Consider the following 21,463-nt stretch of genomic DNA (forward strand, 5'->3'; position numbering starts at 1 on the left):
TACCTGCATGATCACTTTGGATACAGAGTCATAACAATCACAAGTCTCTTAAGAAAGGGATTTTCTCAAATGATCTACTAAAGTCAAACCCATGCCTCTAGGCAGGGCCACAACTAAACAACTCAAGCCTGGTAAAAAGCCTCCTGAGAACAAAATTCCACTTCTGCTCATAGTTCATTACCAAGTTTAATAGTCAGGAAATTCTTAAATTACAACTATGCTTCAGGTTAAGCCCCATTCCTTGGGCCTGATAAACCCCAATATTTCCATTTCTATTATTCATTCAACTATAAAATAAACATTTATTAAGCATGCAGGCTGCGATATAGTATCAATCAGGAGATTGGCCAACTAGGGGTTAGAGGGGATTTGTAGGGACAAGGTGGGGAGAGGAGAGGCCCTCATTTATGGGGGAGGTGGGCACAGAATTCCCAGTCAGCACCATGCAGCCCACTTGTGTGGACTTAACCATATAATGCTGAAATTTTCTAACACAAACTCACCCAGAACAAACCCAGGGTGATTCCAGGCGAAACCCAAGCAGCCATGCCTGGGAAACCTACATTTTCCTTTTTCCTGGGTCCTAAATCTAACACCGTCAGCTTGCCGTCTGTTATAAAAGCTTTTCATTTACTGAAGGCTATAATTAAGTGGACTCTCTCTCTTCTGCAAACAAAATAACTTCAGTGGCTGAATTAGAAATGTCCCAATATGATGCTGCTCAACAGTGAAGGCTGTGGACAACTTGAGGCCCTTAGAGTAGGAGACACAAAGCCTGGATCCTGGTGCTGGTTCCACTATTCAGTCGGTGTTTACTGAGCACTTAAGTACCCTGTGTGCTGAAGGGAAGATCAGGCCCTGCCCTCGGAGAACTGACAGTCTAGCCAGGGAGACAAGGAGGTGCACAAACCCCTGGGATCTGTAGCAGGAGTTACAAAGGCAGTTAATTAAGCTCCCGGTATTAAGGAAGCGCCAAGGAGGCTTTCATCCACGGTTACCCTCGCATCTCACTGAATTTAGATTTTGTCCACTAAAATTGGAATAATTCCTCCTTAATCTACTTTATGATGCTGTGGGGCCCTCAAAGGCCAAAGATCCTACAAAAGTATAAAGGGCAATTGAAAGTAGGGACTGTTGATTAGTCACTTAATGGTGCTAATCTGCACATTTAAAAGATGTTTCATTGAGCGGTGCCGCAGAAAAGCGGAGAGCAGAGGGCTAAAAACTGTTGCAAATCGCTGGTACCTGCTCCAGAGAAAAAAACAAAAAACAAGTCTTGACCTAATGTGGAGGGGAATCCGGGGCAATCTCCAAAACCAAAACGTCGGAAAATGACGAGCTCAGCACCACTCGCATCCTCCCAAGGGTCACTCCCCAGGCGCCCCCCGCACCACTCCAACCCTGAAATCCTAAACCCAGATCCTGGACCGCCCGGACCTTGTCGCGGGCGCCCCCTGGCGGCCATCCGTGGACACTGCACGTTCGGAGCACGGGGGCGGGGCTGAAGAAGTAGGGCGATAAGGGGGTGTGGTCTTCTCGCGTGAACTAATAACGTCACCGAAGCGACGGGTCCGGAAGGAAGTGGCGGGCTGAGGGGTGTGGCGGTTTCTGCGGTTGCAAGGGGGTTCGGAGGAGTACGGAGCGCCTGGAGGGACAGCCTGGTACGCGGCCCCCGCCCCTTAGTGCGTGCGCAGGGCCTAGCTGCGGCTCCCGGCCGCCCCGATGAGCGCTTCTCCCAGGCCCACTCCTGCAGCCTCTTCTCCATCAGCGAGAAAGCAGCCCCTTTCTCTCCCGAATCTCTCTCGCTAGCTCCCAAGCGGGACCGAGCAGAGGCTCTGGGAGCCCCAGCCCCTATCCAGGGCTCCTGGGATGCGCGACCTTCTCTCGGAAGGGGCGCAAGGTGGGCCGGGGGTGACATCGGAAGGGAAGGCCATTTGCAGAAAGGACGCAGCTGCAAATCCGTAGAGGGAGGCCGCCACGGTAAAATAAGCGCCTCGCAGATGTCCGCGTCCGACTTCTCTTAGACCCACGAGGCAGAGTCCACGCCCTGCGTGGGTTGGCCCAGGCACGCCTAACTGTGAACTTTGGTGTCAGTTACCCTAGTTTTTCCAGATCATTCAGTGTTCAGGAAATGAGTCTCTAGATGCCAACTCTTTAGCATCCTGGTGCCCGAACGCAGTTGGACCCAGGAGTCCAGAGTCTTCCCAGCCTGGGGAACCCCCTTTCTCTAACCGTGGGCTTGGAGACCTGTTGAGAGCTAAATACCAGTGAGGTATATGGGAGGGAGTGTGGCTTCGATCTTGTTCAGAGCCCTCTTCCATTTAGGGCCAAAGGAGTAACTGGGGAGGTGGGCGGAAGGCCAGAGAATCCCACCTTGGAACTCTGCATGCTGTCTCTGTGCTCCCCCATCTGAAAGGAGTAAATAATGGTTTCCTTTGAAGTGGCAGGCAATTAGGACCGGGAGGCTCTGACCAGAATTACATGCCACAACTGCCTGTCGTTTGACTTCCTCTGTAATTTAGGCCAACATACTGCAGCTGCCTCTTTCCCTTTTACTAGTGTGAGTGGTTCCAATGACAGCACATTCGTGTTCACAGGAAGAGAAGGCTGTGTTCTGAACGCTGCCCAGTTGGCACTGGTTCTCCCTTGGGACACAGCTCTTTCGGGAACCACTGCCTCTCCCACGAGGTGGGGAATAGAATTCCACAGTTAAGGATTGGGAATGTTGACTGAGAGCAAGGATGGAGAGATCTGTAGATATAGCCTCCTGTTCATAATACAACAGGCTGGATATGAGCTGCTTCCAGGGAGCTCAGCTTGGTGAGGTGCTCTTGCTGTCACAGCTTGTCTCCTGCACTGCAAACCATACACATCTTCCTGTATCTTTTTCCCTAGGATAAAGGTTCACTGATGGCTCAGTTGGGAGCGGTTGTGGCTGTGGCTACCAGTTTCTTTTGTGCAGCTCTCTTCTCAGCTGTGCACAAGATAGAAGAGGGACATATTGGGGTATATTACAGGTAAGGCAGAGACAGGGAGAAGCTTGCAACTTCCTATTAAATGACTCTTTCCTAGTCACTGTCTAGCAGATTTGGCTGAATATCTATGTTTATATTTTGTTGAATGTGGAAGTCTTTTAGACTGAGCTTTTGTGTTAGTGACCATGGGAAGGGGAATATGTGTGTGTGTACACAGACACATAAATGTAAATATAAAGCTTAGTAGTCTAAGTTGATGGAATGGGAATTGATAATTGTATATAGAGATTTAGAGACAAAAACCTAAAGGCAGCCAGAGCTCCTTGCGGATTATCTCTGAAATACTGTTTTCTCCTATATCCCTCAGCATCTTGGTGCCACAGGTTACCAATGATGAGGACCAGTTCTTGATGGCAACTTGAGAATTCTGCTCTATGAATTTGAACCTACTCTTTAAAATTAACATTTCAGGAAAAATGAAAGAGCCTGAAGGTTGATTCATATCAATCAAGGCAAACCCTAGGATAGTTCTAGGATAGTTCTTATAATAAAGGAGCTCATTATGTCACTGTTTATTTTATTACTTTTTTTTTTTTTAATGTATCTTTAACTTCATAATGTAAAGCAAAGAAGCACTTACAAGTCTTGGATTACTTTCCTTTTAGTAATCTCCATAACCAAGTTTTTTGCTTTAAGTATTTATGACCCCATCTTATTATGTGCCCTATGATGCTTATTCCTGGATTGCCACTAGCAAGTTCTAAAAGTCTGGTTGGGTTTCCCACTCCCCTTTAATTATTTCTCCCTGCCATCTGCTTATATGTCCCCAAAAAAGGCTTTAATTTTACTAACATTTACATTCAAGTTGATTAGAAAGGTAACTGTACTTCCAAAAATATATATTAAAATGATTTGTAAAGTGTACTTAAAATTATTCTTTCGGTGTTGATGTCACTGGAATCCAACATTAGTGCAGTTCATTGATAACTGTATTACTGGATTTAAGTGCCCAAATAGATTGCCACAAGTTCAACAGACACAACAAAGTAAAACAGACTTCCTCTCAAGTATAACCAGGGATTCTGCTGTCTTTATTCCACTTAGTCTGAGTGCCTGTTTTTCTCACTGCAAAAGCATGAATAGTGGTTTTATGTTTTAGCATTAGGCTTCCTAGAATATTAGGGTCTAGCCGGGAGGAAGGAAGGGATCTGTGGATGTGGCTCTGGCACTTGTCACTCTATATTAAACATTTATGTGGCTGAAGGGAAAGTTGGCCCAAAGAATATCAATGGAATATCAGTCTTGCTAAACTGAACCTGTGTCTCTCTTCTGCTCTGCAGAGGTGGTGCCCTGCTGACTTCTACCAGTGGCCCTGGTTTCCATCTCATGCTCCCTTTCATCACATCATATAAGTCTGTGCAGGTATACTTGGCTTGTGTGGTATGGCTGGACAACTGCAGATTTTGGGTGTTGACTAATGGCTGATTTGGAATTATTTAGCCATTAGATAAGTATAATGCCTTTTCAAGGAATCATTTAAGAATAAGTTTTACATATATAAAGAATGAGGCTCCATGGGCCATTAACTCTGGAGCTTTACTTGATTATTGAAATCATTGAATGGAGTCCTTGCCTTGGCCCATCATTTCCAGCTAGGAAGTATTTCCTCACTTCAAGACAAAGCCAGAGAAGAATCTGTTTTGAATGTATAGAAGGAAAAGTAGAGTGTGTGTCTATGTTTTAACTCACAGGCTAGCAAGATAACTGGAAGTAAAATATGGTAATTTTGCTGGTTCTTATTTGAACTTCAGAGATGTGAACATAATTTTGGGGAAAGATGAGGGAAGTTGAACTTGGTGAAGGGAAATGACATCTAAAATAGGAGTAGGACTACTTATGACAGATCTAAAGCCTAGCTAAGTTAGACAAGCCATCTATGAAGTATGTCCAGTATCCTGGGATACTTCACCAACATTTTCCTTATAAGTTTCTTCTGCCATGTACTCTGCTTTATGGTTTTCAAAGTGCATTTATGCACATTATCTCACTTGGGTCTCACAGTAATTGTGAGAATGGGTTGAGCAGGTCTTATAGGCTGAGGCAGGTTAAGTAAAGAATCTGTTTCAAGACCAGTAAATGAAAGAGGTAGAAGTAAACACAGACCTTAGGATTCCTAGTCCAGGGTCTTTTTCACTAAACCATTATTACCCAGCTCGTTTATATGATCATTCACTTACAGTAGAAGCTGGCTAAGTACCTTTGTTTGGTTAGTCTCATACCCTGTAAGTCAGGAGGATTCAGAGGGGTATCGATGTTTAACAAAAACAAAGCGCAACCCAAATAGGTATTCAAAGACAAGGACATTTGGGAGTCTAAAAATAAGTTACTTTGTCACTGCCCATCTTACAGCATTTTATATCTCCTCTATTTCCAGACCACGCTGCAGACCGATGAGGTGAAGAATGTACCTTGTGGGACTAGGTAAGGTGCCTGGAATAAAGCTGTTAGGCACAAATAACAGGAAGGACTCTCGGGCTCGCTGCAATAAGAGACAGTGAAAAGGGAGGCACCCCTTGGTTTTACCAAGTTCCCTGCCCCTTAGCTCCCTATGTTCTGATTCCACTAGGGGATAGAGTACAGTAGAGAAAATCGCAGAAGTTAGATTTAGGAGGGCTTCAAATGCTGTAAGAAGTTTGGAACTTTATCTCTTAGAAGTGAGGATCCTCTAAAGGCTTTTAGCAGATAAATGACTTGATAGAGGAAAATAACTGTAGCATAACTAACTACAGAGAATGTCTTAATGGTGGAGGAGGGCCTAGGGGCAGGAAATCCGAAGATGACACCACTATAGTGGTCTGGCTGAAAAGCAAAGGAGGTCTAAACTGGGATAGAGTCGCAAAGTAAACACCACAAGGAAACATTTGGACAGGTCCAGAATTGGAACATCCCACAGGATAACAGGTCTAATCTTGGCACAAAGTTGTATTTGGAGGGACATTGGGTTGAAAAGGAGACTTAAAAGACAAACAAATGCAATGGTGACCCTTAATTAGAACCTGGTCCAAAACTAACAGCTGTAAAAGCCTTGATGAAATTTTATTAGTCAGCTTGGGCTGCCATAACAATACCACAGGCTAGATGGCTTAAACAACAGAAATTTATTTTCTCACAGTTATAGAAGCTCAAAGTCCAAGATCAAGGTGCCAGCAGGGTTGGTTTCTGGTGAAGCCTCTCTTCCTGGCTTGCAGATGGCTACCCTGCTGTGTCCTCACACGGCCTTTTTTCTGTACATGGGAGTGGAGGAGAAAGAGATCAGTTAGGGCCCCACCCTTATGACCTCATTTAACCTTAATTACCTCCTTAAGGGCCCTATCTCCAAATATAGTTACATTGGGGGTTAAAGTTTTAGCATATGGATTTGGGAGAGCACACAATTCAGTGCATAATAGGAATCACTGGGGAAATTTGAATGCCTGGGTATTAGGTAATATTAGGAATTATTGCTGATTTTCTTAGCTTTGGGAATGGCTTTGTGACTGTGTAGGAGAATGTCATTATTCTCAGGTGATCCTTGCTAAAGTGTTATGGGGGAAGTATCATGACTGTAACTTATTTTGAAATGTTCAGGAAAAAAAAGATCAATCAATAAGGTAAAATGTTAACAACTGTTAAATTTCAGTGCTGGGAAATGGATTTTAGTTCTACTATTTCAACTTCTCTGTATGTTTGAAATTTTTGTATAATGAATATTTGGGGGAAAGGGGAAGTGCTGAACTAAAGTGATGGTGAAGACAAAGTGAGAAACAGTGACCATAAAATTCCAGTGACCTTTTAGGTTTTGAGCACTCCTCAACCTTCTTTAGTCTTTTTCCTTCAATTGATTGTTTTAGTCAAAACGCATTGTGGATTCAGAAGATATGAACTACTCTTTTCTTAGTGGCATATCAAAAGTTTCACTTTTTTCTTTACGGAATTATTTTTAGGAGGTGTGATTTCTCAGGAGGTCATATTGCTATAAGCTCTAAAGATCTTGTAGGTCCGACATGCCTCTGCCCTCCCGGGAACTCTTCTCCTTTTCTGCTAAGGCACTGTAGTCCAGAGCTTACTAGTGACTTTTTTGTCCATTCTTCCTCAAATAGTGGTGGTGTGATGATCTACTTTGACAGAATTGAAGTGGTGAACTTCCTGGTCCCCAGTGCAGGTATGGTTTTCCAGTTGACCCTTACCACCAGCTCACTTTTTCCAACATGCCACCCCAGTGTCTGTAGCAGCACCTCAGGAAGGGAGAGCTGCTATGTCAGAGCAAGTTTTTTTCCCTTTTTATTAAATTTTTTGGGGTGACACTGGTTAACAAAATTATACAGGTTTCAGGTGCACAGTTCCACAGCACATCATCTGTACACTGTATTGTGTGTTCCCCACCCCGAGTCAAGTCTCCGTCCATCACCATTTATCCCCCTTTACCCTCCTCCACCTCCCCCCCACCCCTCCTCCCGTCAATCACCACACTGTTGTCCCTGTCTGTTATTTTTTTTCTTTTTTCTGCCCAATCCTTCCACTCCCACCACCCAACTTCCCCACAGCTGTCAGCCTGCTCTATATATGAGTCTGTCCCTCTGTATATTGAGCCCTGCCTCTTTATCTGAACTCTCTTCTCCCTCCCAGTGTATGACATAGTGAAGAACTACACTGCCGACTACGACAAGGCCCTCATCTTCAACAAGATCCACCACGAACTGAACCAGTTCTGCAGTGTGCATACACTTCAGGAGGTCTACATTGAGCTCTTCGGTAAGAAGTCTCTTGTGATCAGAGCCTGCCTTAGCAGCCCTGCTTCCCCCCACTGCCTACTTCTGAGCTACCCACAGGGTAGGATGGGCACTGCTGGACAGAAGGTGTTAAAGGATCCAGTGCTCTGGAACTGGTCACAAAGGACATTCCTAGAAAATGCTGGTGATAATGGAAGATCATGAGAGTGGTTGAGCTTTGGGCACAGAAGTAATAGTAAACTACAGACCTCACTCCTGGCCTGAATCAGAGGGCTGGAATGGAAATATGTTTCCACGGTCCCTAAAACATCATTCTGGTATGAAGACAGACTCAGTTCTAAAAGAACCTTAGAGATTATCCTGCCCAACATCCTCATTTTAAGATAAGGGTACCCAGCCACAAAGAAAGTCGTAGAGCTAGTTGGTAGCAGCTGAAGCTAGAACCTCCCTCTTCTGGCCATCACTTTGTGTGTTTTCCAATCCATCACACTGAATGAAAGGCACCCAGGAAAGGGTGAAGAGAATAAGACAGCTCACCTCTAATTCTAGAAGTGGGACAAGGACCATAGCTACTTACAGTTCCCAGAACCTTTGGGGGGGGGGGGGTATTTATTTATTTGTTTGTTTACCCTGTGCCTACAGAGATGAATAGGAAAAAGCTTAAAACAAAAAGGATCCACATGCTTAAGTAGACATTTCTTGTCCTTCTTACCTGATCAAAGTAAACACAGCCTGACTTCAACAAAGGAAGGAAACATTTCAGTAATTGTTATAGCTCTTTGGTGGTAAAATGCTCTATTTATAAACTTGCTGCTAGAAGTTTTCTGGTAGCCAGTGCTAAAATTAAATGGATTTTTCAACCCATAGTACAACTATTCTTGACACTAGGACTGAACAGTGGTTTTTCCCAGGAATCTTCATAAAAAGGACCAAGTGAGAACATTTTTAGAGTACACAGAAGGAGGAATTACTGACATTGCCAATGACTTTAATTAAGCAGTCTTTTGCACTGTGTTTCAGATTGGGGAAATCATCAGGATCACTTTTAATTTTCTGCAGTAAAAAATGAATCTAAATTCACTCTGTAGGGTTTAGAGTCTTTTATTGGGTTTGGATTCAGTGTACTTTTAGGAAAAATTTGGTAAATTTGCTATTTTTTAACCTCAAACTGATATTATTTTATAAAATATCATTAGTTTTCTCTCTAGCCATTGTTTACAAACCTGTGCCATTAAATGAACATTTCAAAGCATTGAAACAACAAAAGACAAAGGATCTCTAATTTCCATGAAAAGAAAATTAAAATATAAAATTGTTTTGCATTAAAAAACTTCTTATTGTCTTAGAGATCAACTTGATAGTTTAGCAAAGTATAGCTTCTTGTACAAAGGAGCTGAGAAAGTATATTTGCTTTGAGATTTTTTTTTTCCTTTTAAAGTTCATGCTTGCCTGCAAGCACTGTTTTGGCTAAGACTATATTTGCATCTGTAAAGGAGAAACTGGAGTCTCCAATCCTATTCCTTAATCATCAAAGGTTTTTTTCTAGTTCCTGCCTCTCAGGACTCCTAGCCCTGACTTTCAACATGCCTGCATAATTCTCATCACTGCTTACTCTGATGCAGCCTCTTTGCCCATTTTATAAAAATATCTAGTTCTTGTTCAGAAGGTTACCTGAAGAACCTCTTTGTGTATACTTAATAGTATAACTTAGCCAGCGGTTTATCAGCATAACTGTAACATAAACAACTTGTTACCAGTATTACTATGGTAATAAACCACCTTTCAAATATTCCTTCTAGATTTTCCTAAAGTTACCAGCCCAGGGCCACAGGTTTCTGCCTTGACTCAGTATAATTTGGTCTGATAAATGACTATGTTGTTATTAATTTACAGACAGTACAGGCCATCTCACTTAAAGTTTGGTGGGTATCCTATTTAAAATAGAAAATATGAAATGTAATATTTATCTCTAGCTGTGAAATTGTTAGGCCAGTGTCAGAAGCAAGGTACTGCCTTTATGGGCATTTCTTCCTCGGTGCTAAGAGGCTTGTGAGAGCATATCCAATACATGGAAACATTAAAATCCCCTGCTCACTGATATGACAGCTGAAAGAATACGGTTTTAAACCTTAGTAATCAAAACATAGTAATTAAGCAAGTTCATTATTTTTGCTACTGTCTTGAGCACATCCCAACTTCCATGGACCTCAGTTTGGGCATCTGTAAAAGGCAGGAGTTAGATTTGCTATTTCTCACAGACTCCTGTTTGGGCACAAGTGACCAAGAATGGCCACTTAAGGCAGATGGCAGCTGACAGTGAGGGAGGTGATTGAGTTTAGATGTCCGAGCCTGATTTCGTGGAGTCTTTTTCTTGGTGCCCTTTGGGATCTTATTGAGGATCTCAGCCAGAGAAGGCGGCCTAGTGCTGCTTTCCTGGGATCACAGCTGGAAGGAGGATCAGTCCTAGCTCTTCCTCCCCTTGTCTGTGAAATGACCCACATGTGAATTCCAAGCAGAGGAATCAGGACCAAAGCAAACAACACATCAAAAGCCTTGGGCTCGCTTCCAGAACTGTACATTTTATTTTCCCCTTGTGTCATTTGATGGAGTTCCTAATGGAAATGGCCTTCCTTGGGGCTTCCTTGACATCAGAATCTGTTTTTCTTTTAGGAACATCTAAAATTACTCGATTTAATATGCTCGGCTCTTTTCAAAATACCTAACATAGCCATTCCATCTTCCTCCTTCATGAAAACTGGGTGCCTGCCTTCTGTTTTGCTCCTGTTGTCTGGGAACAGGCTGCTGCCTAATTCAAGAAATGTGCTAGAATTGTTTGTTCTTTTTCTTTTTAAAGCTCAGTTCCCTTTTGGGCAAGGCTGATATTTTCAACAACCTAGGGATTCTCTGTCAAGGCCACAGGAAAAGGATACTCTCACACCTAGCCTGCGTAGAGGGACTGCAGAGGCACAGTGCTCTGAAAGTCTTGCAGGAGAACTTTAGGTTTGCTGGGCTATGATAAGCACTTTACCTTGGGAGGACCTTTTGCCTGTGAGGTGCATTCTCGAGCTGGTGTTTTAGCTTTACCTCTATCTCCATACTTCCCTCCACCCTGCCTAGATAGTGTGACAGCTCCTTTTCCTGTCTTTCTTGATTCCAGATCAGATTGATGAAAATCTCAAACTGGCTTTGCAGCAGGACCTAACTTCCATGGCCCCTGGGCTTGTCATACAAGTAAGCATTGCCACTGTGGGAGTGTTCCCTGATGAAGGTGCATCCCCTCTTTCAAGGGATGTCCTTTCCATGTAGGAAGATCAAGGACCAAGGGGGAGCTGCTTGGGTCCCTCACCACCCTCACCTTCCCATCAGGTGCTCTTTTTCTCCTTCTCCAGGCTGTGCGGGTGACAAAGCCCAATATACCTGAGGCGATCCGCAGAAACTACGAGTTGATGTGAGTATCCTCAGCCTAAGCTGTAACTACCACTCTCTCCCACCTCTTCCCATCTCAGTTAACTGAGGCTGTGTCAGGCTTTTATTCCCCTCCTTGAGTATTTGTCACAGCCCATTGCACTATAGGATGGAGCAGGCGTGTGAGGACAGTCACCTGGGTTCTGTAACTGTGATTAAGAGCCACGGAGAAGCCCCTTTGAGCAGTGATGCTTTTAAAGGGGCCAGGGGGCCTTGTTTGCGCTTCATGGCTCATGCCAAAGAAGATAGGAGAGAAAGACAATTAAGTGGGCAGACAGGTGCATTTCACTAAAGTAAATTATGCTCTATTTCCCACAAATGAGTTATTTTGGAGAAGGAGCAGAGCCATGTTACTGTCTGCAACAGATCTGCTTTTACCTGGGACATTGGACAACCTACCAGGAGAGAATAAGAAATCAGAGTTTGCCTCTCCTCAGAAGAGTTTGGCTTCTCCAGGGGACAGTGAAGTTCCTCAGATGCTTTTCCATAGTTGTGAAACGGCATACTTTTTTCTCCTCCAGGGAAAGCGAAAAGACAAAGCTTCTCATTGCTGCCCAGAAACAGAAGGTGGTGGAAAAAGAAGCTGAGACAGAGCGGAAGAAGGCCCTCATTGGTCTGGATGTGGTTCTGTGACACCCCCCCTTTAAGGGCAGAAAGACTGGGGATGGTGGGGAGAGTCGAGGAAGCCTTAGGCACGGTTAGACCACATGGTTCTCCAAACCCTTGCCATGCGTAGGAGTGGCTTTCATACTCCTAAGAGCAAAGCTGTAATTGTCAGATGGTGGCCAGGGGTTATCAGTTTTGAGTTTCCATATATCTTTTTTTCCCCCTCACCCAAGGATATGCTTTTTATTGATTTTAGAGAGGAAGGCAGAGAGAGAGAGATGTTGATGTGAGAGAGAAACTTCAATCGGTTGCTTCCGATATGCACCCTGACCTGGGATAGAACCCACAACCCAGGTATGTGCCCTGAATGGGAATTGACCCCACAACCTTTCAGTGTAGGGGATGATGCTCCAACCAACTGAGCCACACCGACCAGGGGCCACGTATCTCTTAAAAGGAGCTGTTACTGTTAATTCTTAATTCATAACGATCATGGCTAACACTTATTGAGCATTTACTATGAGCCATGTACTTTTCTAAGCACTTACATGTAAATTCTCTCACTCCTCACAACCAGCAGGTGAGAGAGGCAGTATCATTAACCTTATTTACAGAGCTGAAATACAGAGAGGTTAAATAATGTGTTCAAGGTCATATGGCAAGTTAAGTGGTGGAACTGGGGTTCAGATCCTAGGACTCTGCTCCAGAACCTGGGTTCTTAACTACTACATTGGACTATCAACAACGAACCTGACTACCTCCTAAAGGGAAGTAGCAGGAAGAAGCTTTTCAGAGAGTGCCTTATTCCTAAAAGTACTCCTTTGGGAGAAATACCCTTGTGACTTAAAAGAGGGGTTAGTTAGGGCTTATTCCTTGTTTCATTAGAGTAATGACTCTCCTCCCTGGGGCCCACATCTCCCCAGTTCCTATCTTGCACTGATGTCATGGTCTGCACGCACTGGTATACTCCATCTCTACCCTTGTATCCCTGTCACAGCCATCCTCTGGGCCCAGGGACTCTCATCTGAGCTTACCCTCACTCCTGCCTCAGGGCCTCTGATCAGGTGAAAGATGGAATTGAGTCAAACTCTTGAAAATATCAGAGCTCTAAGCTTTTTCTCAACTTCATTAACATAGAGGCAGAAAAAGTGGCTCAGGTTGCAGAAATCACCTATGGACAGAAGGTGATGGAGAAGGAGACTGAGAAGAAGATTTCAGAAATTGAAGGTAAGCAGAAGTGAAATTAATGGCTGAATTTTCCTCAGACCCCACTCTGTGGCAAGGGGGAGGGGGAATCATTTCCTTTGCTCTTTTAACATCCGTTCTAAGATCTCTTGATTTCTTTGGAACATCACTTTTTCTCTGTGCTTTCACTCTGGGGGAGATTTGTCATTAATTTCCCACTTCAGAGAGCATTTGTTCATTCAGCAAATGCTAGTTGCGTGCCATTAGGCACTCTCATGTTAGGCATAAGGAAAAGGGAAGTTGCACCGTCCCTGCTGTCGTGGAGCTCACAGTCTGGCAGTAGAAGTAAACTAAGAAGCTGGGCCCAAAAGCAGCTCTCTCCCTCGTGCCTTACCTACCCCTCTTCAGGAGGTGGCAAGCACCATAGCTCTGGCCTCTGAGTCCACTCTCAGGATCCCTGTAGATGTTAAGCTGGGTGTAAGAAGACACCTTTTCAGCACCAGCAACAGAAGTATGGACAGAAGTATGCCTTGGCTGACTTCTCTGAATATCACTCACCTTCAGTTCCCTGCCCCTCAGCCCTCACTTCCTTCCCATCAGCCACCTTTTTCCTTCATGTGGTATATAAGTATTAAACAAATTCTAGGACAGAAAGGGGACCTGAAGGCCCAACTTCAGGCTACAAAGTGCTGTGTCCAGTTATACCCTTACAGAGCCTCCCGAGCTTTGCAGGGCCCTATTGGGGAACCAGTTAGGATTTTACAGATCAGCAGCTCCTCATTAGGGAGCTCTTAGCAAAACAACACATTTTTGTTTCTTATAAGTACATGCATCAGGTGCTAAGGACCATTAAGTCAGTCACACGCAGCCAGACTTCAGGCTCCTTTCACCCAGGATCCCGCTGAGGGTGTGTAGTGAGAACCCACCCACAGACTGACCTTTCCTCCCAGGCTTTTTGCTACAGATACTACTCAGATGAGACTGGCCTCATTCCCAAGGCAAGGAAGTAAATATCAAAAATTTTGCATCAACTTGACAGAAAGCTAATCTTGGCAGACTGAGAAAGTATATTGCTTCCATAGTGGAATTTTAAACAGGTCTTAATCCAAATAGGTGTAAGTTTGAACCATGGCTTGTCTCTTAGAGTTGTGCCAGCTTAACCACTGTTAATTAGAACTTTTTTGAAATGATTGATGGAAAGAAAAGGGAAATGAAGTTGGAGAGGGACCAAACTATTTTATGCTTATGGGATTCGGTGTTAGGGTGGATCTGCCTCTGGCTGTATTCAGAGCCTCCTTTGGGCATCTCTTGCTTTTGCTGTGTAGCACAAGAGGGATGGTGCAAGCTGTGAAACTGGAGGTTGAGGCAGGGTCCCTCCCCAGACATGGAGCTACAAAAGTAGTAAGTGCAGAAACAGGAAGTGTCTCTGGGTGGCAGTACATTTCTAGATAATGCTGTCAAATAAAATGTTGGGCAGAGCAACAGACTTCCTCATGACTAGTCCTCACCACAGGGAGATGCTGTCACAGCACTTTTCCCCTATTTCACAGATGAGGAAACCAAAGCATGGAGGAGAGGGGGGAGGCAGTCTCCCCAAGGTCACAGAGGCAACCAGGGAAAGTTACAGGGACCAGACCCCGTCTTCTGGTAGCCTCTGCACTTCAGTTCACTGCATTCTCCCCTCAGATGCTGCGTTTCTGGCCCGGGAGAAGGCGAAGGCTGATGCTGAGTGCTATACAGCTATGAAGATGGCCGAAGCTAATAAGGTAAACAAATGCCCAGGCCCTCCTGGCAAAGAGAATGTGTGCTTGAGTTTATGCTGATACTGTTTGAGAGTTCCCGGTGTTGGAAGGTCACCACCCAAAGCCCCTTCTAGTGATTGCTATACTGTGTGGGAGAGGTACTTCCCTTTTCCTTAGCAGTGTCTTGATGGAAGTGTAATTTTTGTGTTAAACATGGAAACCCCTAAAACTCTTGCAGCTCTGACCCTGAAGATATGAGATGACTTTCTCCTAGAGAAGTGGTTACCCTTTTACTAATGTAGCAGTGAGACCAGGAAAAGGAGAGTGGGCATATGTCTTTGACAAAGACCCTCTCCTTATGACAAGTGAAGGGGTCCACCCATGGTTTCTCTAATCTGGCTCCACCTAAGTCTTCTTTGCTTTTTACTTTTTTGCAGCTGAAGCTAACCCCTGAATATCTGCAGCTGATGAAGTACAAGGCCATTGCTTCCAACAGCAAGATTTACTTTGGCAAAGACATCCCTAACATGTTCGTGGACTCTGCAGGCAGTCTGGGCAAGCAGTTTGAGGGGCTAGCTGACAAGCTGAATTTTGGCTTAGAAGATGAACTCTTAGAGGCAGACACCGAGGAGAATTGAAACAAAATTTTTATACAACCTCAGATGAATATGACACTTAAAGAGAACTTTATTTTTTAATGATGAACTAGGATGCCCCTCCCTCTCACACTACCTTCTTTGACTGTCTTCCACATCCTGTGGTGAAAAAAGGAGAAATGGACTTAAATCTATTCCCCTGGGAAGGGAGGGCAGGGATTGATGATTTGGGGTTTTATTCAGGTAAGTAGGTTATGTGATTTCTGTTAAGATTTGTAAACCATGGGTTTGACCGTTGACCTCCAGACACTAATTAGTGTCCTTTGAAGTTGGCTTAATTAAGGATGCTATCATTAAGGAGCAAGGGAAATAGAAGGTATTGCCTATAGGTGATTTGATTTCCCTTATTTGGGAACACATGGTCCAGATTTCTCACCCCTGCCTCGGAGGTGGGAGATGCCTGTGGGAGAGGCTCACAACTGAGCAAACATGTGCTTGTAAGTTTGCCAGGAGAGCCGTGGGGAAGCAGGCGCAGGGCAGCTTTCTGGTGGTTTTGTCAGTGCATACCTGAGTTATTTTAGAGGCGCGCTTCTTGAGCCCTCATAAGGAAGAACCAGCGCTAGATTTTGCTAGCCTTTCTCTACACACTGTCCTCCTTGCCCTACGGCTTAAAGTGGTGGTTTCTGACTGCATTGCCAGATTCAGGGCTTGGTCCTCACCACAATTCTTTTTAAAACTTTTCACCTATTCTGTGATTTGGGTTGTGTGTTTTTCCTCTCAAGCTGTTTGTTAGTTCCAGTTGGCATCAGGAAGACAGGAGCAAACAACTCAAATGTCTCATAGCTGCTAACGTGGGATCTTCATGTCTATTAGCCCTACACGACCTGCTTGGCAAACTGTGTTCCTTGAGGTCGAGTGGCTTTTTGGTTTTTTTAATCCTCACCCAAGGATATGTTTTTTGTTTCTGTTTGACTGTGAAAGAGAGAGAAAAACATTGATGTCAGAAAGAAACAGCAATCATTTGCCTCCTGTATGGGCCCGGAGCAGGAATGGAACCCCTATCCCAGGTGTGTGCATTGACCAGGAATCGAACCCACAAACTTTTGGTGCATGGATGACACTGACCACCCAGCCAGGGTGAGGTCAAGTGTCTTTTTTTTTGTTGTGGAGATTCTAAATTGAAGAGCTCCTCTGGAAGAGAAAGGAGGGTCATCCAAAAGGCTTTCTAATCTGAGTGTATATGGCTCGTGCTAGGAGTTTGTCTAGTGTAGTGATAACACGTGTTTTTAAATCCAAGGCTCCAGGCAGCCACACAGCAATCAGACTGAAGGTTCACTCTCCAGAGACAGCTGTGTGGGTGCAAGTCAGAGTTCATGCCCAAGTTCCTGGGTTGGAACGGCTGCATCCAAATCTGTTCAGATGTTTTCTTTCTCATTACTAATTAGGAAAAGTTTGAGTCATTCTGGGAAATTTGGGATGGGGGAGAGCAAACATGAAAGAAAGGTTTTCCTATACCCTGGAATTGGAGTTGAGGGTGGGGGTCCAGCCTGTATAGCCCTGAGTTTTGTACCAAATTGTTAGGTACAGGGCAGCTATCTGGAGTGAATTTGCAAGCATGTTGCTATTCTCCATGATGAGCATGATGAGCTCTGGTTTAGGATTTGGCCTTGTTATTAGCTACCCCCAACCCCACCCCCAAAAATACTCCCACTATACCCCTCTTCCCTCAGTGAAACTATGAATTCTGCTTTCTGGCTCAGATCCCCACTCTGTTTTGGTCCCATGCCTAGACTTCTAGTTTATCAAATGGCCCCAGAACTCAGGCCAGCTTGCTCCCTAAGTAGCAAGTTTGGGGAACATTCAGCCTGTCTAGGAAGAAACAAAGTGTCGGATGTTGCCCTTCTCTTTTCTAATTTTGGGAACTAGAATTCTCATATGCTGGTCCTGATCACACTTTGTGCAGGCGGCCAAATGTTCCTGGGATTGATGGATTTGAATATGCTCAGAAGTCCTTGGCCATCAGTCTCCCAAGACCAACACAGGGTATCCATTATTAAGAGACACTCACCCTCCTCCCATTTCAATGCCATTGATCACTTCTGAGGAGCAACATGTCACGTCCAGCGTTCCTGACTGACATATTTGTCTGCTCCCTCTACTCTGAGACTTGTGACCTCGGCTCAGGAGACCTTCCTGTGCTACAGCTGGAGGAGGAGCGAGGACGCCTGTGTCTTGCAGCAGCACATTGGCTCAGGCTCTTATGCTGAAGGCCTCTAATACTAACATCCTGTGCTATCTTGTCCCTTGCACCAGGTGCTCTGACCACAGAAGAGCCTCCATAAAGTTCTGCAGCCCTAACCCCGCCTCAATGTTAATGTCGCTTCCTCTTTAAACAAAAATATAAATGTTAGAGTGCCCAATCCAGTGGTAGTCTGTACCTGCCTGAATAGTATGATCATGGAAGTCAGCTGTTTCCTTAGCATGGGACAACTAACCAATCTGTGACTTTCTTTAACACTTACTAGAAAATCTGACCTTAACATTTGAATTCTAAACATGTAAAATGTGACAGCCTGCAATTTTGTAGGCAGTAAAGTCGTGGCTGCTATTTATAAATGGGACTTCTATCAAAAGAGGTAACTGTTTATAAAATTCAGTTTTTGTAAGATTTTCCAAGGAAAAGTCACCTTGGTTGAATGTTTCTCACTCATTAAACTTTACAGAAGTGATTCATATTCAGTACTGTTTTTAATCACTTTTTTATATAAGGACAGAATGCTTGCAAAAAAGCCAAAGTTTGTTAATTTTTATATGACTAAAATAAAATAAATTTGGAGGGATCTATAATCATATTAAGTTGAGGGAGAGAGAAAAAAATCACTGAAAGAATTTTAGCAGTACAGCAGGTCCTCAACTAACATTGTTTCATTCAACATAGTTTTGTTATAACATTGATGAGGTGCCATAGGAACTTAATTCTTGTTTATATCTCCTATTCTAATATTAGGTTCTTGTTATAGTAATCACTCTGTAAATGAATGATGTGCTGGATTAATTGCCTGGGGTTGATAGCTAGAGGAACTGTTTTGTACAACACCAAAGGTGTGAACTTATGTCTTAGTTTTATTTTCACTCTTGCTAAATAAAATGAGTTTTTGTATTTACTTTTTTATTAAAGTGAAATGTAGTAATAGCTAATATACTTACTGCATATTCACCCCAAAAAAGATGTTTTATAAATGTTCTGTTGCAATTTCTATGGATCTATCTTTCAACACTGATAAGTTTATCATTTATAGAGGAAATACTGGAAGTAAGATCATCATATTTACTGACTTATCTATTTAAGTTTGAGGATAAAAAGTACAGATTCTCCTCAGATATTACATTGAAAATATATTTAATACACCTAAACCTACTTATCATCATAGCTTGGCATAGCTTACCTTAAACGTGCTCAGAACACTCACATTAATTAGCCTACAGTTGGGCAAAATCATCTAACACAAAACCTATTTTATAATAAAGTGTTATATATATCATGAAATTTATTACGTATATCACTTTGGCACCATCATAAAGTCAAAAAATCATAAGTGGGGGACCATCTGTATCTTGGCTAGCAGCTACTCTGTCTATGAACTTAACCACTACTCTGTTTTCTTATAAAAGAGGTAATTTTGTGTTTATATTTCCATTCCTTTTTTTAAATTTATTTTTAGAGAGTGGAAGGGAGAGAGAGAGAAACATCAATGTGAGAGAGAACCATGGATCAGCTGCCTCTCGCATGCGCCCCAACCTGGGATCAAACCTGCAACCCAAGTATGTGCCCTGACCGTGAATTGAACCTTTCAGTGCATGGGATGACACTTTCCAACCAACTGAGCCACACCGGCCAGGGCAAGGATCTCCATTCCTTTTCATTTCTGCTTTTATGTAAACAGGTGATTGAATAATCAAACTTAATCTAGTTTGAAAGAGCCCTGAGGGCTTAATGACCCCCTTTGTAACTGAAAAATGATTCTTGTTATAGTAATCAATCTATAAATGAATGATTTGCTGGATTAATTGCCTTGAGTTGATAGTAGAGGAATTGTTTTGGACAACAAAGGTGTGAACTTATGTCTTAGTTTTATTTTCAGTCTTGCTAAATAAAATGAGTCTTTGTATTTACTTTTTTATTAAAGTGAAATTTAGCAATAACTAATATTAGAATAGGTGACATAAAGAAAGAATATCCCTACCTAGTAAGTTGAGTACAAAATTGTCCTAAAAACATATTCAAATGAATATATATCTCCATTATCAATGTAGAAGCAATAAACAACTAATTTGTGAACATGGTATAATTTTTGGTAGCTGCTATAGAGGTTTGTAATTTTAAAGAATCCATACACCACTGCAACTCTAAAGGGCAGAGATACTTTCAATTGACCCAAAGTTCACTGTGGTATCAATTCAGTGAAAAAGTCCCAGTCTCTGCTCTGAAAAGACGCCCAACCTAGGGTTGCCAAATATAGAATGCTCAGTTAAATATGAATTTCATACAAACAATAATTTTTAGCATAAGTATCTCCCAAATATTGCATGAGACATACTAAAAAGTTATTCATTGTTTACATAAAATTCACATTTAACTGATTATACTTTTTTTAAAAAATATATCTTTCATTGATCTCAGAGTGAGGAAGGGAGAGGGGGAGAGAGAGAGAGAGAAACATCAATGATGAGAGAGTCGTCATTGATCGGCTGCCTCCTGCACGCCCCCAACTGGGGATGGAGCCTGCAACCCTGCATGTGCCCTGACCAGGAGTCAAACTGTGATCTCCTGGATCCTAGTTCAATGCTGAACCGCTGAGCCAAGCCCAGGAGGGCTCCTGTCTATTTGCTAAATCTGGCAACCCCAGACCAGGCTTTCTCAGGTTTTTTAATGGTGCTCCCAAACTTTATTGGTTTGAGAGCCTACTACACAAATAATATGAACTTACAATAGAATAGGTAAGTTAAGGATGTAGGTACTGGAGTTAGATTGCCAACTTTCAAATCCCAACTCTACCACTTCCAAGGTATAAGGTTTTCAATAAATTCTTTAGCCTGCCTGAGCCTCAATTTCTTCATCTATAAAATGGGTTGACTGGATTAAATGAAACAGTGAACATAAAGGGGTTAGTACTGTGTCTAGCATGTATACGTGTTGAAAAATACTTATTTTCAATCACCTGGAAAAACAGGCTAGGAAGTGCACAACTCCTATGTGAGTACCACTAAGTGGAAAACCAGATGTGATAACAGAATAAGATTACAAATAGGACAGCCCCTAGGGAGCGAAGGCAACAGCACTGCAATGCAGCAAACAGTATTGAGAACACAGACCTCTACATGGGTAGTATGTAGACAGTAACCTGATGTGGCCCTGTTGAGAGAATTGCTGAGTTCCAGGTTCTAATTAGAAAAAGATTTGAAAAGGCTAGAGAGACAACAAAATGTTAAAACCGAAAGAAAAATGTAGTTTAAAAATAAAGCTCATGGGTTGACCCCAGGAGAGGCAGAAGGGAAATTTAGCAACCTTATGTTTATAAAAGTTGCATAATGGTTGGCTAGGTATTTTCTGACTCTTCAGAAACCAAAGAGGAGGAAATTAGCTTGAAGAATACAGTATTTTTAAAAATTTTACTTAATACTGGCTAAAATTTTAAATGGGGAAAAGCAGCTTCCTGCAAATAGAAAATCAATTCAGGGATAAGCATGTATCACTTTTTTTTTCTCTGATGGTCTTCAGAAACTGGGGAGATCCCATGGCTTAAATGTCATTCTATATGAAAGATCAGATGATTTCTAAAGGTCCTCCCCAAGTCTAGGGTTCTAGAATCTATATTGACATTTCAAAAGCCAGATGTGACAGCAAGTTTGCTAAGGGATTGCAGTCATGGCTACTCTACGTGAATTCATTTAAATTGGGACATGAGCATTATTTCTCCATTTTTCTTCAGAGCCAAGTAACCAGGCAACAGTAATTTTCTATTATTTTATCTTTTTTGTTATCCCCCCAAAAGAATCACAGTGAGCTCAGAAGGAAACAATTTTAAAATCCATAAATTTTTTTCTCATAATTCAAGGCCTCAGAC

At 42.9% G+C, this 21,463-nt stretch overlaps 1 protein-coding gene and 1 long non-coding RNA gene across 8 annotated transcripts in view; one reads left to right on the forward strand and one right to left on the reverse strand.

Annotated features, from left to right (window-relative positions):
- Window positions 1-21,463, reverse strand: part of LOC308553649 — a 69,079-nt gene that overhangs the window by 34,678 nt on the left and 12,938 nt on the right. For 3 of the 4 annotated variants that reach the window (XR_013998262.1, XR_013998263.1, XR_013998264.1), the window contains one exon: window positions 5,491-6,259. This is a non-coding gene — a long non-coding RNA (uncharacterized lncRNA). Of the gene's footprint in view, window positions 1-5,490; window positions 6,260-21,463 lie in introns of those variants that run through there. The other variant, XR_013998261.1, reaches the window with a different exon arrangement.
- Window positions 1,559-19,507, forward strand: ERLIN2 (ER lipid raft associated 2). 4 transcript variants are annotated; one of them, XM_081129680.1, is made up of 12 exons: window positions 1,559-1,661; window positions 2,896-3,017; window positions 4,316-4,397; window positions 5,410-5,456; window positions 7,115-7,176; window positions 7,641-7,766; window positions 10,902-10,975; window positions 11,134-11,192; window positions 11,731-11,822; window positions 12,953-13,042; window positions 14,687-14,766; window positions 15,180-19,507. In XM_081129680.1, the coding sequence occupies exons 2-12, from the start codon at window positions 2,911-2,913 to the stop codon at window positions 15,378-15,380; spliced, it is 1,020 nt and encodes a 339-aa protein (XP_080985806.1). In that variant the 5' UTR covers window positions 1,559-1,661; window positions 2,896-2,910; the 3' UTR covers window positions 15,381-19,507. The 4 variants fall into 4 exon arrangements, with proteins under 4 accessions (XP_080985806.1, XP_080985805.1, XP_080985807.1 ...); XM_081129679.1 differs by having other exon boundaries at window positions 1,644-1,980; XM_081129681.1 differs by lacking the exon at window positions 1,559-1,661 and adding an exon at window positions 1,681-2,065.

Source organism: Miniopterus schreibersii (genome assembly GCF_964146895.1).
Source record: "Miniopterus schreibersii genome assembly, chromosome: 2".
NCBI classification, from domain to species: Eukaryota; Metazoa; Chordata; class Mammalia; order Chiroptera; family Miniopteridae; genus Miniopterus; species Miniopterus schreibersii.

Bases quoted from the DNA above. Each gene is read 5' to 3' on its own strand.
- ERLIN2 (XM_081129680.1), top strand. From the start codon at position 2,911: ATGGCTCAGTTGGGAGCGGTTGTGGCTGTGGCTACCAGTTTCTTTTGT. The intron at 3,018-4,315 runs GTAAGGCAGAGA...TCTGCTCTGCAG, and splicing joins CATATTGGGGTATATTACAG to AGGTGGTGCCCTGCTGACTT. The intron at 11,823-12,952 runs GTCTGGATGTGG...TCATTAACATAG, and splicing joins GCGGAAGAAGGCCCTCATTG to AGGCAGAAAAAGTGGCTCAG.